Source organism: Solanum lycopersicum, chromosome 2 (assembly GCF_036512215.1).
Source record: "Solanum lycopersicum chromosome 2, SLM_r2.1".
In the NCBI taxonomy this organism is placed as follows: domain Eukaryota; kingdom Viridiplantae; phylum Streptophyta; class Magnoliopsida; order Solanales; family Solanaceae; genus Solanum; species Solanum lycopersicum.
The window spans coordinates 49,706,275-49,730,811 of record NC_090801.1 but is presented as its reverse complement, the minus strand read 5'-3'; the positions used below and the strand labels follow the sequence as shown (position 1 = coordinate 49,730,811).

At 28.3% G+C, this 24,537-nt stretch overlaps 2 protein-coding genes across 2 annotated transcripts; one reads left to right on the top strand and one right to left on the bottom strand.

Annotated features, from left to right (window-relative positions):
- Positions 1–3,416: 3,416 nt before the first annotated feature.
- Positions 3,417–11,148, top strand: LOC101254660 (protein FREE1-like). Its single transcript, XM_004233518.5, has 10 exons — positions 3,417–4,558; positions 4,794–4,880; positions 4,982–5,113; positions 8,004–8,135; positions 8,264–8,329; positions 8,425–8,535; positions 9,775–9,867; positions 10,288–10,321; positions 10,475–10,545; positions 10,668–11,148. Exons 1-10 carry the CDS (start codon positions 3,953–3,955, stop codon positions 10,743–10,745), a joined length of 1,410 nt encoding a protein of 469 aa, XP_004233566.2. The 5' UTR covers positions 3,417–3,952; the 3' UTR covers positions 10,746–11,148.
- Positions 11,149–16,863: 5,715 nt separating this feature from the next.
- Positions 16,864–17,301, bottom strand: LOC138342146 (uncharacterized). Its single transcript, XM_069294339.1, has one exon. The coding sequence runs from the start codon at positions 17,299–17,301 to the stop codon at positions 16,864–16,866; it is 438 nt and encodes a 145-aa protein (XP_069150440.1).
- Positions 17,302–24,537: the final 7,236 nt, after the last annotated feature.

Below are 24,537 nucleotides of genomic sequence, written 5' to 3'. Positions count from 1 at the left end.
TTAAGGTATCTCTAATCTTTATCCTATTTTCAGATTTCTTTTCTAATTTTATTTTTGTTTAAATCTTAAAAAAAATGTTGTTTTTATTTTTCAATTTCCGTTATGATTTACTCTCCAATGGCTGAATCCAAGAGGCTTACTAGAGGTATTCATCTCAATCAACCAATTTCTGGTGATTTTTCATCCTTTAATTTATTTATTACTTAACAAATAGTGTATAATGTATGATTCGCTGCTAAAATGAGGGAAGAAAGAGGGTAAGAACATTTACAAGACTCATTGGTGTGCAAACCTTCCTCAAATTCAGAACGCAAATGTAAAATCTTTGTCTACTCGTGAGGATCTTGAAAAAGACGACGAAGATCGCGAACAATTTTCTATTAGTTTGTTTTGTATTTATAGTTCTTTTTTAGAATTTGGTATGCTTTCTTAATTTATATTCAAATCACTATGTATACTATCAATATTTGTATTTATTAAAAATTTCATGTTGTATTGTTTATGAATCTTGTATTTGTCCCTAATTTGTATTCATCTAAATATATGTCAACTAGTTATGTATTTTATTTATAAGAAGAACAACTTTCTATTAGTTTATTTATATTCGAATACAAATACAAATAATAGACATATTAGAATGAATACGACTTAGAAAAGGAAACAAGATTTTGAAAAGAAAAATAAATACACAGTGAAAAATATATACGAATACAAATGTATTTCTTAAATAGCTACATTTTATTTGACATACATATTGGAATGAATACAAACTAATAAAGGTATGTCAACTGAAATTGATATTTTTTTCTAATTTGTATTTATTCTAAATGTATTTCAACTAGTTATGTATTTTATTTAAGAATGAGTACACCAAATATTCAATTATTTCTTTTCAATTTTATATTTCATTCACTTTTTCATCATACTAATTTTTTGTATTTTATATATTATTATACAAAATTCTAAATAAAAACTAGAATAAATAGAAATACAAATAAAATACATATTGAAATGAATACATATAGGATTTTTTAAGAAAAAAATAACTATATAGGGAAAAAATATATAAAAATACAAATATATTTCTTAAATGACTATATAGATAAATTCGGCATACCTATTGGAATGAATACAAACTAATAAAAAACTATAATAAATATAAGAATATATTGTGGAATGAATATAATTTTAAAAAGGTAAAAATTCTGGAGAAAAAAAATTTTAAATTTTATTTGAAAATATAACTGATGAGAAAATTAAGGATGCTTGCCTTTTTTTGAAATATTCCCCTCTTAATTTTCTCCTTTTTGTTATTAAATAATTATATTCTTTAAATAAAAATAAATAATAAAAACATACATAACAAACTAAAATGACATTTTTACTAAATATTGAAGTTGTTGGTAATGAGTCATCTTAAATGCTAAAATATTGACATTTTGAAAAATTTCCCAAAAAAAAGGGCCCAAAATGGTCTTCTAATGGGTTTAATAGATGATAATTAGATGAATGAATCAATATAGATTAATTAGGTAAGCTTCTTGATCTTAACGAAATAAAATAATCAACGTAATTATAAAAAAGACTAACCCGAAATGGTGAACTACTATATGACTAACATAAATGTAAAATATTTTTAAGAAATAAAAATAAAATCTTTTTTTTCAGAAAGATTTTGAATAAAATAGTATACATACATATACACATATATATGTATATATTAAACAATTTAAAATAGTAAAAATTGTTTTAAAATAATTTGCAAAAAGATATTTTGAACTTTATAAATACTAATCATTTTAAACCGTCTTAGAATTAAGAAGCTCGTCAATTAATTTATACGAAGGAGGGTCAAAATTGGGCGTCCACACATGCTATATATTACACTTCCTTTTGCATCTCGCTTGATCTATTTTATAATTTTGCATATGGTCATTGTTTAAAAGTGGAATTTCTAAATAAAAAGAGATTGTATGATTTATATCCTCCATTCGTGTGGTCAATTGCTTTCTTGGAGCTTTATCTATCCAACGACTTTTGAAAAATTATTTTTTTAAGATGTAAAAATATAGTAATCATCCTATTTGTAAACTTATAATTTGGCACTTTAAGTGTGTTCTATCAAAATATCTACGCTTTTGGTTTCTCGCATATGGGAAAAGAAAGCATTTTATTGTTCAACTTCAATACAAACTTTTTTTTCAATATCATAAGCCTTTAACGTTGGGCCCGTGCCATGCCCATCTAGTTTTTATTAGAAAAGAAGATATAAAATATTTTTTCCGATCACTTTTAATTGCTATATTGGGCATCTTAAAAGTCAATTTGATTAATTTTTAAAGTTATTAGATTGCATTAATTTAATATTTCAAACAAAATATTAAGACAAAAAATAGTATAAATTGCAATTTGAAATGTTAGTTAAATTTCTTATCTTTCGACACCTAAAAAAAAGGGCAAAGGACAAATTCACATACTTTCAAGGAAAAATTACCATTTGTCCCTTATAAGTCTATAATTATAAAAATCCCTCAAACTGATACAATAATATAAGCGCTGATACACTAATCTGATTAACGAGATACATAAATTGTTAAGTAAGATACATTATACTTTATACATGATACACTAATCTGATACGTGAGATACATTAATCGTTAAGTAAGATACATTATATTTTATACATGATACACTAATTTGATGCGCGAGATACATTAATCTGATGCGCGAAATACATAAATCTGATGCATAATATACATTAATCTGATGTGCAAAAAAAAGAAACTTTGAAGATTTGTGAAACAAATAGGGGATAATCATACTTAGAGAACTTAAAAGTGGCTTACTTGTCATTTTTCGTAAAAGAAATTGTGATCATTAGAAGTGGACAGAGGAATAATGATAATTTAGATAAGTATTAAAAAAAGAGAAAATTGTATATAATGGCAAACTAATAAATCAAAATTATTGCTATAACCACCCTTTGATTTAATTGTGTCCTTTAGCAAACTATTTGCCAGTCACCTCTCTCCCTCAAACTCTCGCTCGCTTTCTGTCACTTTTATGCAAACACAAGTGTATAAAATCTATTTCTATTGGTATAAAGCGAGAGGAATTGTATAAATACATATATTATTGTTCCCCTCTCTCCCCTCTCCCAGATCTCGTTCGCTACTCTCCCTGATCTCGCTCGCCACCCTCGCCTCTCTCGCTTATACAAACAGAAATAAAATGTATAAATTGTGTTTCTGTTTGTATAAAATAAGAGAAAATTGTATAAACACGTGCAAATACATATATTTTCGTCCTATGCACTTATAATTATACAATAAAAATACTCCCCCTGCGCAGCTTCTTTTGTCTTTTTCTCTTTCTCGTTTTATACAAATTCAAATTGTATATAATTTCTCTCTTTCTTTTTTTTTAATTCGATTCAGTTGTTTATTCCCTGCTCAAGTCTGTTTTGCCTTTCTCTCTTTCTCATTTTATACAAATTCAAATTATATATAATCGTTTGATACACTTATAATTATACAATTCTTTTTATTTCTCATTTTATACACTTTATTTTATATAATTCACTTCAATTGTATATATAGTAAATTATACATTTATATGTTTGCTATGTAGTACAATTATCAAATTTTGCTATAACATGTAAATATGAATTTTATGTTTGATATATGTGAAAGTTGTCATTGAAAAAAGTTAGACAAAATAAATGTAATTATTAAGACAAGTGATGCTATTTCGCGAAAGTTCCTCATATCGGTAACCCGGTCGGCCGGTCCAGTCCAAATTCCATCAGGTGACGCTTACACGCTATTCCTTTCTGTGTCGCCATCTCAACAAACTTAACTTCCCTTTCAATCCACCATTTCTTCCTCTTTTTTCATCGTTTCTTCAACCGATTAATCTCCATCTTCTTCTCCGATCTGTAAATTCTCCAGTCATGCATAACGGCGATGTTGGCTCTTCCTACTACCACCAACCTTACTTACACAACCCAAACCCTAGCTCTACTCCCCCTGATCATCCCTACAATCCCTACGCCTCCGCTCCTCCTGAACCTTCTTCCACTTACTCTGCCTCCGACTACTCCACCACCTTCCCACCTTATTCTCATCAACAACAACCTTACACTTTCCCTCACCTTGATGCTCATCGACAGAATTATTATTATCCTCCGTATGATCAAAATCAAACCCCTACGAGTTACGATTATACCACACAAAATTATGGTTCCTCTCCTCATCATGCAATTGAGGATTATGGATCGTATGGTGATTCCGGTATTTACAAATATAATGGTAGGAAAGATGAGTTGTATAAAGAGAGTCGATCTGAGTCGAATGTTGGGGTGATGTTTGATGATTATGGGAGGCCTATTAATGTTCAAAATCAGAGGGAGAAGCAGGGATATGAGAGTAGTCGTAAAATTGTGAAAGCAACCCCGAAGATGGAGGAACAACAGGATGTTACAGCTGGTGTGTTGAAGTTCCGCGTCAAACTTTTATCTGAAGGGATTGGTCAGAGTGACATGGATGTGCTTTGTCAGGTTAGGAAGTACCATTTTTGGTGTTTGCACAAATAATGAAGTTATAATTGGCCTGCTTCAATCAATAAACTAAACCACAATTACTAACTATTTTAAGTCGTCTATATGAATCCTCTGCATCTACTTTTATGTTGACTATCGTGCCTATGCTTTGGTCTGCATACCACTACTTATTTATTTACTACCTGTTAACCAATTATAAATTCTGAAGTTTTGTATTGAAATTCGAATTCAGATTGGTCTCGATGGGATTCGCTTACTTGATCCTGCTACGAGCCGAACTCTGAGAATATATTTGCTGGAGAATGTGACAAGATGCGAGGTGAGTTTGTCATTTTGATTGTATTACTTCTGGTATACGTTATATTATTTGCAGAGAAGATGCCTGTGAAATAAGTTCATTTATTATTCTTTCTTTGTCAGGTGTTGGATTCATATATATTTGCATTTTGGGCCAAAAACTCGGTTGACATGGAACCTAGACGTATCAGGCTGAAATCAAATAGCTATACGGTGAACAATATGCTGGACACTGTGACAGCCGCAAGTATTCAGGTTAAAAGATCTCATACTCTTAAAAATTTGATCTCATCTTTCTGTATGTTCGTGTTTGATAAATGTCTTGCTTGGGTCACTACATATAACTTTAAGCCCCACAGTTTGTGGAATGTGTTGAGTTACACAAGTTGCTGTCTTCTTTATCTGACTTATTATTAACCTTCTTTTATTTGGCATAAAGGTAAGCCTACTAAAGGGATATCTGACCTGTTAGTCTCTCTGGTGTTAGCACTCATATGTTGCTCTCAAGGTGTGTAATTCATGACCGAAAAATAGCATTTAGCACAAAATGAATAGGCATTACTGAATTTTTCGCACACTATTACTCTGGAGGTAAAGACACAATAAGTGGTGAATTTGAATGTTTAGTTTCTTCTTCCCATCATGGAAGATTTATATTAGTTGGTGTTATCCACCATTTATGCTACAAGAAGTTTTAGTCCATATCAGTGACGTGAGCTTTTAAATCTGAGAGATGTCCAGTTTAGCTACTTATTTGGCATTTGGGGATAAAGAATTCTGGAGGATAGAGACAGCCAGGCTAATTGGTTTGCGAAACAGATGATGAGGTTGTACCGTGTTGAGGTGAAGTGAGGGATGGGTACATGAGTGTGTTAGAGTACCTAAGTAGAGTAAAGGACTAGGAAGGAGGGAATTATGGGGGATTGGCAGGGGAATTGATGGGGTTAAGCTTTTGCCTGTTAGTATTTGACAGCCTATAGCGATAAAGATACTCTACAGTATAGCTGATTCAATCAGAGAGCAACATGGGGAATTGTTTATTTGATTGGTTCTGGATTGGAATGTTCCTGATATGAGGGTTTGATATCAAGTTAGGCTTGCGGCTTGCCACATAGGAACTTGAGTGGTTTATTGTAGAAAGAGGAAACAAGTGAAGATGCGGTGTTACTATCCCTTGTTATGGATCTACCTATGATGTTGTTTCATTACGAGAGAACCTGAAATCTCTTGAGTTTGGAGTACTCAAAAACTTGACTAGTTTTCAGCTTATCATTTCACTAAATGCAAATAACACTAAATACAACATCGGTGGATTTAACCACCCATCCTGCAACAACTGCTACACAGAAATAGGAGAAGTAAATAACTAAAAAGCTATAGTAATCTACTGCAAGCAACTGCTAGACAGTAAAAAAAAATAATTACTCCCTCCCTCCCATTTTATATGAAGTAGTTTGACTCGGTTAGGAGTTTAAGGAAGAAATGAAAGACTTTTAAAACGTGTGGTCCAAAATGAATGATTAGAGATTTGTGTGGCTGTAAATCATTTTATTAAGGGTAAAATAGACATTTTATAGTTAAATTGTTACTTAATATAGTAATGTGTTAATTCTTTTTGGGACTGACCAAAAAGGAAAGTAAGTCGCATAAATTGGGACAGATGGAGTAGCTTATAAGTGAAGTAATCTACTTTCTAATTTCCTTAAATCTTCCATGTGTAAACCATTGTTAGACTAAAAGGGTGCCAACATGCGTCAGTTCCAAATTTGGAAAAGAATTATGCTCGGATACATATAGTAAGGAAAATTGAATGGTGGATATGAGATCCCAAAGCAACAAGAATAGTTTGGATTACTGCATGGCCATTAATGAAATAACATCATCTTTAGGGATGGAGAGCGCAAGACAATCTTTCAAGAGTATAGACTGGCTGAATGAGCCCAACATGAGTTAGCACAATATGTTAGGAGATCTGTAATCAGGACCCGTTAATGGGGCTGCTGGAAATAATACAGGGTATATGTAACTGGGATTTCGATTATTTCTTTATGGCAATATTCAAAGCCTAGAACCTAAATTTGATCCTTAGGAATTGTAAGTATTTGAATTTTTTCTCATCTTTATGGGAAAATTTCATGGCCTATAAACTTGCCCAGTACAATAGAATTGGAAAAGCACAAGAGATTTGGTCTCATCAACGAAAAAGGAGCTTGTGAAGGCTACAAAGTGGTTCTCTAAATCGCTATGGACCGGCAAAATTGGTGTAGCAGGGATGACTAATTTTATTAATCCATAATATTCTGCCTCCCTCCTGTTAGCTAGTGGTGGATGGAGATTGATTAAGTGACCACTTCCATCCCTCCATATCTTTGAAATAACTTTGGAAGTTTGGTCAATTTCATTTTCACTTGAAACAGATATTAGTTCTTTGCTTCCTGGTAGTCTGATTTGTTGGGATATATTTTGGATATGTATGACTTTTGGAGTTAATTGATTAGGTATCTCTTAATGGGTTTGGGGTAACAGTAGAGGGATGATACTGATGTCTGATATCATTTACTTTGGTGGGTCAAGAAAATCCTACCCATAGAGGAATCAGATAGGTGTAAGGTTTGCAACCCCCCCGTCCCCAACCAAGCAAAGCAAAGAGCCACAGCCATTGCCATCTTGGTTTTTAATTGGAAGGGTGTAGAAATTGTACTTCTCATGTAGTACCTGGCTCGATTTTATATGTCAAAATAGGTTAAAGTGGAGTTGATTCTGGACAGTTTGGTTAGCCGTACTAGGTTTTATCCTGTATTTACACAGCAGTAGATTGAAGACTTGAAGTTACATTTGATTGTTCCTCATATGGATGCTTGCTTATCTACTACATTGGAATTTCGATTAGATTTGTAGCTGATGCAACTACTATAAGTAACTGTAAGGTTAATGGATAATTCTTCTCCCTGTTCCGTGCATATTAAGTTTAACTGGTGTTCCTACTCTTCAGATATCGTTCACTTAAACTATTGGATACAATTGAAATTGTTTTTTTTTTCTCAATCTACTGTTGTTGCTCTCAACAAGACATTTAGATAAAATTTTCCTCTGAATACTTGACTAGTCATAACCAATGTACACATGCTTCTATTATGGGATTTAGGTCAAGGAGATGGGTGAGAGTAATAAATCTTCAGATTCAATCAAGGGATCTGAGCAAGCTGCTGAGAAGAAGAAAGGTTTTGCTGATTTGATGAAGTTGATGAGGCCACTAAATGAAGAGAAAGATTTCTGGGTTAGATTTATGGTCAACAAATGCATTAATTTAGTGGTCCTGCTTTCCATTTCTTTCTGTTGAATTGACTACTGCAAGTAGATATTAACAAATTTGTGGCTCTCTTTTACCTAATTATTCTCATGTAGGTTCCTGATGAAGCAGTTCGAAAGTGCACTGCTTGTGCGACTGATTTTAGTGCTTTCAATAGAAAGGTACATTTATTTTGACCAGTGGGGTAAATGTCACATTTTTCGTAATCCCTGTTTTAATTTTCTCTTCTCATATGTCTTCTTTAAATCTGTATCAGCATCACTGCAGGAATTGTGGGGATATTTTCTGTGACAAGTGCACGCAAGGTAGAGTTGCCCTCACTGCGGATGAAGATGCACAGCCAGTTCGAGTTTGTGACCGATGCATGGTATGCGCTAGTAAAATAATGGTTTAATTGCAGGTTTATGGTTTTCATTTATAAAGATATGTTAAATGTGACTTCCTTTTTTTTAATTAATGGGATATTAAATGTGACTTTCCATGCTCTTATAATACTAAAGTCAGACTTCAGTTTGAGTATAAAAATGCTGTTAACACTTCTCACCTCAGATTTTCTCTAACTGGTAAAAACAGACCTATTCCGGATGCTTTTCACTCTTTTTTTAGCACTTGGGGATTTTAGATTCTTGTTTGCAAAATCCTTTGACCATATTACTGCATCTAATAAATTCTTTTTTGCATGAGATCTCAATTTTTCTAATTGATATAAATTTTACACTTCTCTTATCTGGAAGCTAGGATGGGAGCTTTTACGGCATTGGTAGTTGCAACCAAAAGAGTCAAATATGCTATCTTACAGGAAAGAATATAAAAAAATAAAACTAGTGTCCTACTGGACAAACTTCATTTAGGATTTTCCCAATAAAATCGACCTTAATATATATCATTCAGCTCAATATCTCCTAACCTCGCCCTTAAGTTTGTCAGACTGATATGTTTTGAAGCAAATACAATTGCAATTACTACTCGTACAAATTGAATTGAGGTGGATGTGAAAATGCTTTGGGGAAAGAGGCACATAAGGAAGTTTAAATTAGGTCTTAGGCCTTACTCATACCCCAAAAGCTAGCTCAAATGGAGAAGGATTGTCCAAGCCTTATAAGGTGTCCACTCATCTCATTAACCACTAATGTGAGATTTTTTTCATTCTTTAATAGCCCACGTCACGCCCCGTGCTTAGCATCTGGTGCGTGGGCAATTTTGATTTATGGGGCCCCAACATCGGTTGAGACAGGCCCTGCTTTGATACCATGTGAAATTAGGTCTCAGGCCTAACTCACACCCCAACAGTTAGCTCAAAGGGAGAAGGATTGTCCAAGCCTTATAAGGAGTCCACCCATCTCAATAACCACCGATGTGAAACTTTTGTCATTCTCTAAAGAAGCTAATGAAGCTATGGACTCTTAATATCTGATAGTTATTGTATTCTAAAGCTTTTTCAGTCTTTCGTGACAGTGTCGTTCAATGTATTACATTCTTTTATCTGTTATTTTGTTCAACGATTGACCTTCCATATTTTGCATTCCCTTGTGATCTTATGGGTTGCGATAGTCTTGAAACAGTACTTCATAAGATATAACAAGATTGAACTTTCCTCATTTTGCAGGCAGAGGTAACTCAGAGACTCAGCAATGCCACGGAAGCAACAACAAAAGTTGCTGCATTACAAAGTCATGAGGACCTTACAAGAAAACTCAAGGTGAATACTGACTTCTAGGTTCTTTAAATTGTTCATCAGGGCTGTTCAGAAATGTTCTGTTTAGATAGGTAATTGGAAGTGTGTCTTGGAAATCAATTAGCTTAGTCGACAATTATGGAAGTTACATTACTTTGAACATTTGAAGTATGTATTATCAATTTTGAGATGAGCAGTTGGATGATTGAATTGGAGAGAGAAGATGTAAGCAAACAAAAAATTATAATTTTTGCTACTTGAAATTCACGATGTGCTTTAGAAAGCTTCGTGTTAGGGTTGACATAATATTTATCGATGGATTATAAGTTGTTCTTTTTTATTATATTCTATTACTTCTATATATTCGGCCAGTGTGTACTTTAGAAAATTTCTATTGCATCTTCATCGGCATATACTAATTTCTACAATTGAATTCATAAACAGGAGGTGATGGAAAAAACCCGCAAGACTTCAACAGGTAGTATCCACGGCCGCAACAGTTTCTTGTTTAATTTTCTTGAATACATGTTTAGAATGATTGCTATCTGGAATTAGCATGCAAACGTTCCTATGAGTAGTACAAGTTGGTGAATGTTTTCTGTAGGAGCTGATGATGTCTGATCATTTTCAGGTCTTAGTTCTCAAGGATCTAATAAGGGGATGAGAGAGGTAGAATGTCCAACTTGCACAGTCCATTTACAGGTTCAGTACCATAGACCATGCTTTTCTTCCTGTCTTCTTATATTCGTCTCTGTTCCTGGAAAACCTTTTCGATTCTGTCAAACCCAAGAATAATGATTTTTTTACGGAATTTGACTTTGCAGGTTGAAGTGCCAGCTTCTGGATCAGAAACGATCGAGTGCAGCGTTTGCCAGCATCCGTTCCTTGTTAGTGCCCATTGATCTGCAGAGTTTGTTTTTTTATATCCCCGTGTTAAAAGCCGAAGTGTGATCGTCCTTTACTCATAGTTTTGAAAGAGTATCATGGTCTTTATTGAGTGATACTTGTATTGTTCTCTATTTCATAATGCAGATTTATGTACAAAAAAGAAGTGCGGGGGGGGGGGGGGGGGGGTTACAGTAATGTCCTAAACTCGAACCGGGAAGTATAATGATCTATTCATAGGTGCTTAGGGTCATGAATCTAAATTGTTAAGAGTTCATTGTACAATGCATTTGTTTTTTAAGATTCTAGCACTTATCGGGTCTTAAGACATCTGAATCGGTCAGATTTGAAATGGAGTCTGAAATCTTTGGTAATGGTTTATATTTTATATATCTCTCTCTTCACGGATCCAACGACAAAGTGGGAATGGAATGATTTATATTTTATACACCTATGTTTGATGTCACTTAAACTGACAATTATGTTGTCAAAAACCTAATTTGATATGCTTCAATATAGTTGAGCTGCAGAGCTAGTATTAGGAGTTCGGGATACTAAATTTCCTTCTTCTTTATCATGGAGTTGTCAATCTGTTTTGTTAAAGAATCAAAGTTATTGTACTTAATTTTCTAATACAAATATATGGTCTGCTGAAAAGCTACTAGATTTGTTCAAATGTAACTCCGCCCTTGACTTAGCTCTCACTAATGATATTCCCTTCTTGTTCTCTGTTTAGATCTGCTTCAATTAGTTGAGCAACATTTTTCTAATTATGGTCTTTACTTTAAAAAAATATTAAGTTCCCCTCAACCTTTACCTGAATGAACACTAGATTAGTGGCATAATCTTTTTTTTTCCTACTGCCATCCTATATATTTTTAGATGGCCAACAAATGCGTCCCAAAATTTCTAATTTCTTGATCAACGTAATTTAAGGAGACTTGTGCAAAAGATGTATTATTTTGTATAAATAAAGTTGATCATGCCTTCTAAATTCTATTTTAGACTGCAAATCACTTGGATGTCACCTTTGATTTTCTGATAGAGTTCTTTAATTTTATGTGTGTTGCATCGGTAAAGTTGATGTAAATATAAAGTGTAGATTTGGAGTATCTCGGTCAATTTTATGGGACATTTTACCAGATCAAATATCAAATAATTTTTTTCACTAAGGGTTCGAGGGTATGGGTGAAAAGATAGAATTTTTTAAGGTTGAAATTATTTTGTAAAGACAAACTTAAATTTTTTTTTGGAGGATGGATGGGGGAATCGAGGGTAGGGATGAAAAATGAAATTTTGAAGTTGAAAATATTTTTTAAGAACAAACTCAATTTTTTTTTTAGGATGGGGAAAGGGGTATCAGGGTGAAAAAAATAAAATTTTAAAGTTGAAAATATTTTTGGGTGACGGGGGTGGCGGGGGAGGGTGAGGGTAAAGGTAAAAAATATAAGATTTTAAAAATAAACTTAATTATGATAAATTAGAGATAAAATAATTTATTTATTTTTTTATTTTTTTGGGATGAGGGAGGGGGAGGGGGGTTTAAGGGTAGGGAATAAAAAAATTAATTTTTTGAACAAACAAGAATTGTAATTTGAAGTTGGAAGAGAGTTTTGAAAAATGTTTTCCTTAAGTTTCGAAGGAAAGTCATTTTCCTTAAATTTGAGAAAAATTGAATTGATTTGAAAGATATTTTTCAAAACAAAGTACCATAGAAATGGACAAACATGCTTTTTCAGTTGTTCCTTTTATAACCATTCTGAGTGAAGACAAAAAAAAAAGGATTACTATATAAAAAAAAAGTGAGATTATAAAAGTTGTATATGAGTACATGTAAAAAGAAAAGATTTTTATGAAATATATATATTCTTACCTCTTATGCTTCAATAACTTTTATTATATAAAGGAGCAGTATACTTCATTTGTTAAGGAGGACCCCAGTATTTCCATTATTAAAAACCTACAACTGTTCTTCGATATTTGCTTTATGCTACTCCTATTTTCAAAGGGTTTTAAGTATTAAGGTTTTCTATGGATTTTTAAGTTTGATACTCGTATATCAAATAGTATATCTACGGTATAACACATTTAGTAATCGCGTATGTAGGTGTGAAGTATAAGACGATTAAAGAAAAAATTAGCAATATCAATTCTTTATGCACTTAAACTAGACAATGTTAATGGTTGAAATTAGGGGTGTACAAAATTGAATAAAATCACAAATTGAGTTAACTCGGAAAAAAATCTTGACTAGTGATTTGGTATTGGGAAATAAAATTCGACTATATTTGGGTAGGTTTGGTTTTAACTAAAAAAAATCTAACCCGAGACCAAACCAACCCGACATTATATATGTTATTTTAAAATTTATTTTATACATAAAAATATTTACTTTGATATAATATTTCTTATGCTATTTCATGGTTGTGTAAATTAGGTAATAGCATATTATGTAGTCATATTCTCAAGTTATGGCACAAGATTTTGATTTTCATTATATAACATATAATATATCAACTTATAGCATTTCTTTTAATTAAAAATATTGTAAATATTTATTCAGTTAAATTAGGAAGAAAAAAAGAATTTAAAAGTGAGTAATTAAAATTGGATAATCCGTGAATGTAGTTACTGTTTTTAAGTGATAACCAAATGTGCACCTTTTAAGGGAATTTAAAATATATTAATTATAGATATGCTCCTTAATTATCTCAATCAGTTTTTAATGGTAATTTTTATTGATTTTTTATCCTAAAAAAATTCTATTCTGTTATCTATCTTTCCATAAACGTGTTTCATTTTTTTCCCCAGAAATTGGACTATATTCATATATTCAAATTCTGTCATATTGTATCGTTTTTTTTTTTGAAAAAACAATTAAAATTGAAGGTTGAAAAGGTTTATATTTGATTTGATGGAGAAAATTGTGTCAATTTTAATTAAACATGGTGGCAAATGGAATTCATCAGGTTAGTTTTTTTTAATATTTTCGTAATGTTTTTTTCCCCTTGTTATATTGCATATGTTAAATTGATATAATTTTTTTTTGAAACATTAATTCAGTGTTTCTACTAATAAAAATTTCGTAATATTAAATGTATTTTCATGTGTAATTAAAACGAAGAATGATGGTAAATGTGATTACTAGTTAAAATTTAAAATTTTAAAGTTTTTGATAAATTTAGCAAATTTTTTGTTTTTGAAACATTAGAACAAATATCTGACATTTTGTATTAATAATGTATACATTTTGTATTCTAATGTATATAAATAGTGTATGAACAATATATACGAAAATCAATGTTTATAGTTGTACGTAGCTATTATTGATTTGTAATATATATATATAAATTCTATATAAAAAATGAATTAACTGTATATTATTTTTTATATTAAATTGGATAAATTGAGTATGAAATTGTATTTTAGATTGTATGTAGTATTTAGTTGTGTATTATGCAGTATGTATAAAAATTGTTTTGATTTTGTATTAATTTAAAATTCTGTTATTGTATATATAAGTGACTTGTATATAATTTTGTGTGATTTGTGTATTGATTTTTGTAGTAAACAATGTATTAATTGTGTATTAATTAAAATAGTGTATAAACAGTGTGGTAATTGTGTATTAAAATATGTATAAAGTGTGTATTATTTTTTGTACAAACTGTATGAAATGTGTGGTAAAAAGTGTATGATTTGTGTATTAATTTTGTATGAAGTGTGTATTATTTTTGTGAGAAGTGTATGAATTGGGTGGTAAACAGTGACTTGTATATAAATTGTGTATGAAATGTGTGTTAATTATGTACGAATATATTTTTAATTTTATTATGGGATGCACTGAATGTAATTTTAATGTTGTGAAACAGGGAAATACGTCGATGTGATGCCATCAGGTTGGACACAATAGGAAGACAAAAAACACATGCAGTAGATGCCATCAGATTGGACACAATAGGAAGACTTGTTCAAATTATCCTGTACAAAAACAATGATGTCGTAATGTTAAATCTGTGTTTTTGAGGCATTACATTGTTATAAAATGTTTTTTATTGAATAATATTACTATTCATACAAATGTCATACAGTATTCATACAGTTTTCATACATTATTCATACCAGTAATATACATAAATTTGTTTCTGTTTATATTTTGAAAAATATATTTTATAATTTGTCATAATTCATATATTTTTTCATACAGTATTCATACCTGTAATATAATTAATATCTGTTTCTGTTTGTATTTGAAAGTGTATAGTATTCATGCAAAACAAATTTATGGAATAATTTAACATTACTATGTACTATATATCAAATTTTAATATGACATTCATAATTCATATGATTTTCATACATGATTCATACAGTTTCATATATGTTAAATTGATACACATTTAGTAATAATCAGTAATAATTTATATAAAACCATCAGTAGTCATAATAAAAATACAAACAGAAACAAATTGTATGTATATACTGGTATGAATGATGTATGCAAGATGGTGATACACATTTATTAATGTATAATTGTATGATATAATTCATACATTTTTCATACAGTATTCATACCAGTAATATAATTAATATATGTTTCTGTTTGTATTTTGAAAGTGTATAGTATTCAAGCAAAACAAATTTCAACATTACTATGTACTATATATCAAATTTTCATATGACATTCATAATTTATATGATTTTCATACATGATTCATACAGTGTTCATATATGTTAAATTGAGACACATTTAGTAATAATCTGTAATAATTTATATAAAACCATCAGAGTATTCATAATAAAAAAACTGGGAAAATACATAAATTGTTCATAAGTTAAAAAAAAAAAGTACTATGTGCCATGAAGATTTCTACTTCCTGATACGAAATTTTGGAGTAGGATAATTGGTGGGTGTCCATAACTTGTTTTTTATGAGTTCGAGGTCCACCCTTCTTGCTAGCAACTGTTCCTGTAACTTCACTTTCACTGATTGCACCTTCATCATTCTTTGATTTTCCATAATGCCAAAGTAATGTCGCATGTCTTTGACGATGATATGTTGAATCAATATCAATATGTGACATATCAAAAACACCATTGCTCATGTATTCGGCAAATAGAGATGTGTATAAACCACAATCACTGTAATCAAATTGAAAAAAAAAATTAATAATGAATATATAGCAATTTCAATTTAAAATGAATAAAAAATAATGTAAGAAATATACATACTTTGAACTTTCTTCTTGTTGAGGAACATGTGTAACATTCTTGATGCTTAGAGGTTCAGAGTGAGACTTCTGTTGATAATCAGGGAGATTATTCGCATACAAATCAAGCCTTTTGCCATAAAATCCTGTGCTCGTCAGAAATAAAGGAATCATGGTTGCAAGCTTATCAACGGCTTCTTTGACTTTTCTTGAATGAACAGATCCTCCCATCATAAATAAGTGTCTCAACAATTGACATTGGATTTTAATGTGATGCAAATTATAAAAAAATCCAAAAGGTGTTTCATCTAGGAATTGTTGAAACTTATCTTGACCTAAAAATGTCAACAAATCCGCAAACACATTCATGTTAATACATGAAGACAGATATGTTTGTGTCTTCTTCTCCTAAAAAAATTGTAAAAATTAAATACATTAATCATACACATATTCATACACATAGTATACGAAACATAATACATAATTCATATACATAGTATACAAAACATAATACAATATAATCATACACATTTCAAACAAACTTACAACATTCTTTCATACACAATATATTGAACACCAAAAAATACAACTCAAAATATAAAGTATAACTAATTATGGATATTACTAGTAAACAGTACCCAAAAACTTGATAAAAAAAATTCATACACATTTTATATATACAGTGAATCATACAGTGAGTCATACAAAATTCATACGGTGAATCATACACAATTCATACAGTTATCATACACAATTCATACAGTGAATCATATATAAAAAATACATTATTTATAAACAGAAATTTCATACATGGAATCATACACAATTCATACATTTATTTATTTTACACAAAAATTGTATTTTAACTATTATATACCCAAATAACAGAAAATAAAAATAACAGAACATAAAAAAAATTAAAAAATTAACTTTTACTAACCTTTGAACTTTTTTTGGGTTTAACTGTTTCATCTTCTTCTTGTAAATGTGAAGTATCGATTCCAAATGCTCTTGGTTTTTTGGATTTTGATTTTATCAATTCTTCCACAAAATCAGATTCAGACTCTGATGATTCCTCGATTTCTTTTCCTTTCCTTTTCATTCCTCTTTCTTTCGTTGTTTTCTCAGATTCATCTTCTTTTTTCTTTTCTTTCCCTTTTCTCTTCTTCTCATTTTCCTTTGGATGTTTGTTTGTTTTTTTTCCTGTTGTTGATTTCACTGATCTAGATTTAACTTTAACAGATGAAGGTTGAGATTGTGTTTGTGATAAAATTTTGAAAGATGGAGCATGGAAATCGTCTGAACTTGCTTCTTCATTCAATCTTCTACTTTTTCTCGGGGTTTCGTTGCCTCTTTTAGACATTGTGCGGTTTGTTTATTGCAAGATTTGAGTGCTAAAAATGAAAATTTGAATGCAACTATTTGAGAAATCTTGAAGAAGACTGTTAAGAGAGATGAAAATGGTGAAAAGTTAGTCGTGCGAAAATGGAGAAAAGTTTAGGCGTGCGAAAATGGTGAAAAGTTTTGATAGGTGTGCAGATGTAATGATTTTGAAAAGTGACGGGGAAGAACAAAAATTTGGGGAATATAATTTTTTTTTAAGATAACGTTTTACAGTTTTTTAAACATAAAACTGTAATTGTTTTAGATTTTGATAAAATCCCTATAATTTTGTAGTTATCTTAAAAAAGGTAACTAAATAATATTTAATTTAAATTACTTTAATTAAGAGTTTTGTTTAAAAAAGGTAACTTAAAATAATAAGTGTAATTAACTACATTGATTTAAATATGGTAATTGAATTATTTAAATAAGTTAATTATTATTTTTAAAAATTAATGAGATTAATATATTATTTCTTGATATGCTATAACTTGATAATAATATGCTATAAGTAGTTTATTATTAAAAAGTTTGTTTATAACTTGATATTTAACATCTTAAATGTGTGTGTAGTGTTATTTTTATTTCATGGTTTTATCTTTTAATATATTTTTTCAAGTTTAAAACTTAGAATTCGGAATGGTCCAATAAAAATTATAGTTCATAGATGTTGATAATTATAATAAAACTTAAATCAAAATCAAATTAATACTAATGCAAAAGAAAATTAATTCAACACTAAGAATGACAATAATATTGAATATTTGTTCTTTAGTTTTTACATTGGTTTAGATAATTAAAATACATAATCTAATTTTAATTTTCGTTAAATATTTTGTAATGTAACTAATACTTATTAAACTTATTTTTGCATGATTTATCTCATATTTTGTGTTAATTTTTTTTAATAAACACCTTAGATAATTGTATTTTGGTTGGACTAAAGAAATATTTGAAGCACAAGTTAATTATATGTTTGTATGCAGACTTTCCGAAAAAATCCAAAAATCTGAAAAAGTTCGAGGTTTATTATTTGGTTTGATTTATAAATTTAAAAATTCGACACAATGATTTGGTTTGATATTTGAAAAATTCAAATCAACCCGAGGTTGAAAAATCCAAAAAAATATGAATTTTATTAGTTTGATCTGATTTATAAATTTTAATTTTTTATACAAATAATTTAATTTAATATTGAAAAATCCGAACCAATCCAATCACATACGCCTTAGTTGAAACAAATAAAATAGTGAGAATCGAAGATAATTAAAGATTAATTGTTACTCAATTTTATTTTATTATTTTTTTAATTTATAAGACTTTTCTGATCTACTAATTTGAACATAGTATACTATAATAAATAATACATTCCAGGCAAATATCGACTTTGCAGCCAAGCTGGTTGCCTCAATTCACAATCTATTACTGCTTTATAATATTTGGATTCCTCTTGTTTTTTTTTACTTTATCATTTTTTATTTTTTATTTCGTGTTTGTTGTCCATTAAAATTTTATTATTTGAAATTCATGTTATGTAGGTCTCATTTAGAGAAAAGTATTTGCTATGAAGAATTCTTTTATATTCAAGGTTTAAATTTAAAATTTTTGATTAAAAAAGAAATAATTTTATTTACTGTTTCACGCCTATTGAATTTTTTCTGAAAGTATCAATCTTGTGTTAGTTGTGGTACATTAAGCTTGACCATCTCCAACCCACACCAAATCCAAATTTTACACCCAATTCTTAATTTGGTGTAAAGTTTGATATTTTTGAGGTGTTATACCAAATTTGGTGTAACACTATTTATCACACCGAATCATTTTTGAATATTTTAATATTATTTTTATTATATAAACTTTTAATTAAACACTATATAAATGATACGTTTTAATTAAATCTCTTGTATATTTAATTATTTTTTATGTAATATTTTTATAATATTAATTTTAAATATAAAATTTAGCATTTTTACAAATTAATTTTTTTATATATGACCTTTTTAAAAAAAATTATGTCAATTCTACTAAAAATTATAATTAGATATAAAAGAAAATAATATGTTTTATATATGGCAAATGTTTTAGAAGATTTACAGAAAATATAAATGAAATAAAAAATAATATAATAATAAAGAGAGAAAAAATATTTCTTTTTGGTGTAAAATTTGATACAGTAAATTAGAGTTGATTACACCAAAAATAGTGTTAGATCAAAGATGCTCATATTTGATAGTGATAATTATATAGAATGTCAAACTAATAATATAAAATAAATATAGTAGCTACCCTTTGATTTATCTGTGTTTCATAGCAAACTGTTTGTTAGTCCCTCTCTCCCTCATATTCTCGCTTGTCACTCTCCCTTTCTCGCTTGCTATCTGTAGCTCGTCTCTCTCGTTTTATACAAAAGAATTATATAAATTGTGTTTTTTAATTGTATAAAGGTTGAGAAAATTATATTAACGCATGCAAATACACATATCTTCATCTTATACACTTATAATTATAGAAAACAAATATTTCTCTGTCCAAGTTTCTTTTGCCTTTCTCGTTTTATACAAATTCAACTTGTATATAATTTCTCTCTTTCTCGTTTTATACAATTCGATTTATTTGTATATTCCTTGCACAAGTCTCTTTTTGCCTTTCTCTCTTTCTCTTTTTATACAAATTCAAAATGTGTATAATTTTTCTATCTCGTTTTATACAATTCAATTCTATCTTTCTGGCTTTCTCATTTTATACAATTCAAATTGTATATAATTTCTCTCTTTCTCGTTTTATACAATTCGTTTTATATAATTCGCTTCAATTGTATATATATATAGCGAATTATACATATATAGATTTGCTATTGCAATTATGCAAACTTTGTTATATTATACAAAGATAAATTTTATAGTTACTATTTGTGAAAGTTGTCCTATTTGATATCCATCGATAAAACACTATAGAAAAAGGTCAATATGCCACCAAAATTGGTGAATAGACATGCTTATTCTGGTATTTCTTTTATACTATAATTGTGAGTGAAGAAAAATTTAAAGATGATCTCTAAAATAAAAAGTGATATTACAAAAAGTTACATAAAATATATATTCTAACCTTTTAGGCTTTGACACCTTCATTATATGCTTTATTAGTGTAGGAGGACCCCAATTTCTCCATTTAATAGAAAACCTATAAGTATGCTCTTGGAAGATGGGACAATAATATGCTAACATCATTATAAAGTTTCCTCCACTCCCACTCAAGAGAGCTCACCACTATTATCTTGTCTTCTACTTATAATTTGTTCAATTTTAATGTTATATTTGTTATTTTTGATAAATTAAAAAAAAGATAATATTTATCATTTATTATATTATTAATTTATTTAAAAGTCAATTTTTTGAAATTACATCAATTAGTAGAGGTAAAATGATAAATTTTTATATCAAATATTATTTTCTTTATAGGTGTGTCAAATAAAAAATAAAAAAATAAATAAGGATAAAGGACGCATTTCGCATCTCTAAGATTTATTAGTTGCCTATATTTGTTTTACATTATTCTATCTATCTCAATTGTTATCATTTATTTTTTATTTAGTCGATTCGATTCTAAAAAGAATGACATATTTTTATATTAAATAACAATTTAATTTTAAAATATCTATTTTACTCTTAGTAAAATAATTTATAGTTGACCTCAATTTTAAAAATCTTTTTTTTTTAAATTTTTTTATATCAAGTTAAATTACCTCACATGAAATAGTAATCAGGAAATACTATTTTCAAAGGTGTTCTTATCACTCATTTTCACTTTTAAGCCAAGCAAGCATAAGTATCTGCGAATCTGACCAAAAATTTGTTACTAATTCTTCTCTTGTTAATTATCTCAATATACCATTTTTTTACTAGCAATCAAGATAAGTTATGATGAAATTAATTATGATAAGATTAATTGTGATGAAATTAATTATTTTGATATTATTTCTTGGTGAATGTCTTATTTATTGAATAAAAATTGATATGTATTATAACTAGGACAATTCAAAATTAAATTGAAAGTAAACATAACTCGAATAAAATTATTAATTATTGATAATGACTTATTGGTTTATTGATTTTGACAATGTTTTTTTGTGTATGTGTCAAATTTTAATAATAAAGCGATAACAAACTGATAATCATCAATAACCAATAAATTAAAAGTAAATTTTAGGTTTAGCAAACATAAAAATCATATTTGTATGTTATATACATATTAATAGCCATAACAAACTTTATGTTTGTTATGGCTATTAATATGTATATTTTAAATATACATACATAAAAAAATGCATGTATTTGAGTATATTTATATATTTCGGTATACAAATAAATCCTACATTTGTATATTTTGGTATACAAATGGGTCCTGCAGTTGTATATTTTAATATACAAATGAGTTCAACATTTGTACATTTCGATCTATTTATATATATTGGTATACAAATGTGTTCTACATTTGTATATTTTAATATACAAATGGATCCTATATTTGTATATTTCGATTTACAAATAAGATGACAAAAAACATAAAATATTTGCTGTAAATTACATATAAAAGAAACTATGACTATATCATTTAATTAAAATTAATAATTTACTATTTCATATCATTATTTCATAAATTAATATATTAATAATTTTATAACATTTTAGCACATTTATTATTTCATACCTTTTTTCATAAACCAATAGTCATTAAGTCAAACTAATAAACGTGTGTTGATATGGATAACAGAGGTAATAAAATGTTATCTTCCATATTGTAATTAACTTGTTAAAGAACTTTGTTCTACCGATTATCAAGAAAACAGCTACATGTATTTCCATATTGTTTTTTTTCCTTCCATTCATTTTAGTTATATTAATTTATTATGGTACTAAAAATAACTAGTTTAAAATATAATAAATTTATATTTATTTTTTACTTTTATTCCTACTCAATAAATATGAGGAGAGATCAATATTTTAATAGTAGTATTGAATTAAAATTAAAGAGTAAAACAAATTAATACTTAATAATAAAGATATATTAGATATAAAATAATGTTATGTTTTAATTTTACAAATTAAGAAAGTACACATAAATGTATATTTTTAATTAATGAAAATATAAAAATAGAAGGTGGGAGTATTGTTTTGATTCAATTTGTCGTTAGAGTGGAATATGAAGAAAAAAAGAAAAAAGAAAAAGAAAGATAGAAAGAAGGTTAACAGGGCTAGCCATAAAACATCAAAATTTAATTTATCGATTATCGAATTACTACTAAAATTTAAAAATATAATATTAATATTTACTTTTAACTATCAATTACTGAATTATTGAATTTAAAATTCAAAAATATCAAACTACCACTCATATGTGTCAATGACTTAGTAGCACAAGAACACGATAAAAGTAAATTGTGAGATGGTTTATAGTAAAAAAAAATTCATGGACCATTGTTAGTGTTGCACTTGTTTGAAACGTGATTGAATTAGAATATTGAATATTGGGGTACTATTTTTTTTTAATTATTACTATTATTGGATTACTATATTGAGAGTAACTTTTTTTTTTTTTTTTAAAAAAAAGAAACTTACTTTATTCTCTTGTAGTCTCTATAAATTGCAGAGAAGGAGAAAACCAACATTTTCCTAGAAGGGATTGTTTCTTGTCAACAAACATATCTAACACCAGATCATCTAAAAGTGAATTATATTCCATAAAAGTAATATAGTATTAAAAATATATTATATTATATTTTGATGAAAAAAATATTACATTATGCATTGAAAACAAATTATGCATGTATATAAGTATATTACACTATGCATAAAAGTTAATGCATGCATTATCGAGTGTCTTAAAAGGGTAAATCATATAAATGTGCAATATTTAAAAAATATTTATCATTTATGTCAATAAAAATTTTCTAACTAAATATAACAATTTTTAAGAATTAAAAAGTTATAAGGTTTATCTTTTTCGCTTCTTTTTATGCCTGATTTCTCTTCCTCCTCTTTTTTTTTTCTTCTTCGTCGTTTCTTACTGTGTCATCTTTCTGATTTTTACTTTATTCTTCTTCTTCTTTTTCTAATTTTTGTTTAAATAATATTTTTAAATCAGTTTTTTTTACCATATTTCACTAATTTATTAAAAAACATAACGAGAAAAGTAATAGAAAATCGAAAAATTCTCAAATCGAAATTTCAAATCTTTAAAATTATAGAAACTAGTGTTCACCATTGATGGTCATTAAAAAGATTCAAATTTTGAATTCATTATTATAATTTTACAAATTTGTAATTAGTTTGGATAGGTTGTTTCTACAAATAATTGAAAATGTCATTTGGAGTTTATATCCAATTTTAAGAGGATTTCGTTAAAGTTTATAATTGATTTTGGAGAAATATTAGATTGAAACTCGAAAAAGGTGAAGTTTATGGAACGGTATTGCGATGTATTAAAGTTGTATTAGGTATGTTTCATAATTGTATTAATATTGTATTAAAATCACGAACAACGCATTTTTTATACATATTACAAACTTCACTCATTTTTTTTAGTGATATCAACAAAAATAATTTAAGTAACACACTTGTAATACATTTATAACATATGCACAATATATTTGTAATCATATTGCAAGCATCACTCATGTTCTTAGTTATACAAACTAAAATAATTTATAAGACACATATGTTACATATATTATTTATGAATAATACAAATTTAATTCAGTCTATTGTCTTGTCTTTCTTTAGTTACGTTTTTCATTTATTGTTAATTTTCTCTTCTAATTCAACTTTAATATGTGTGTAATAAATTTTTATTCATGTTTAATTCATTATTGACAATTTATTATGTTTTTTCATTTGTTACAATTATATTACTTATCTAATTATTATTGATACAAGTTTTATTCAATTTACGAATCATTGACTGTTTTTTTGTTTGCGACTAGTTTAGATAGGTTGTTCCTACAAATAGTTGAAAATATCGTTTGGAGCTTATATCTCAATTTCAAGAGGGTTTGGTTAACTTTAGAATTGATTTTAGGAAAATATTGGATTGAAGCTCGAAAATAATGAAGTTTAATTTGTATTAAAGTTGTATTAGATAAGTTTCATAATTGTATTAAAATCATGAACAATACATCCTACGTTTAATTTAGGGATAATGCACAAGTACCCCCTCAACC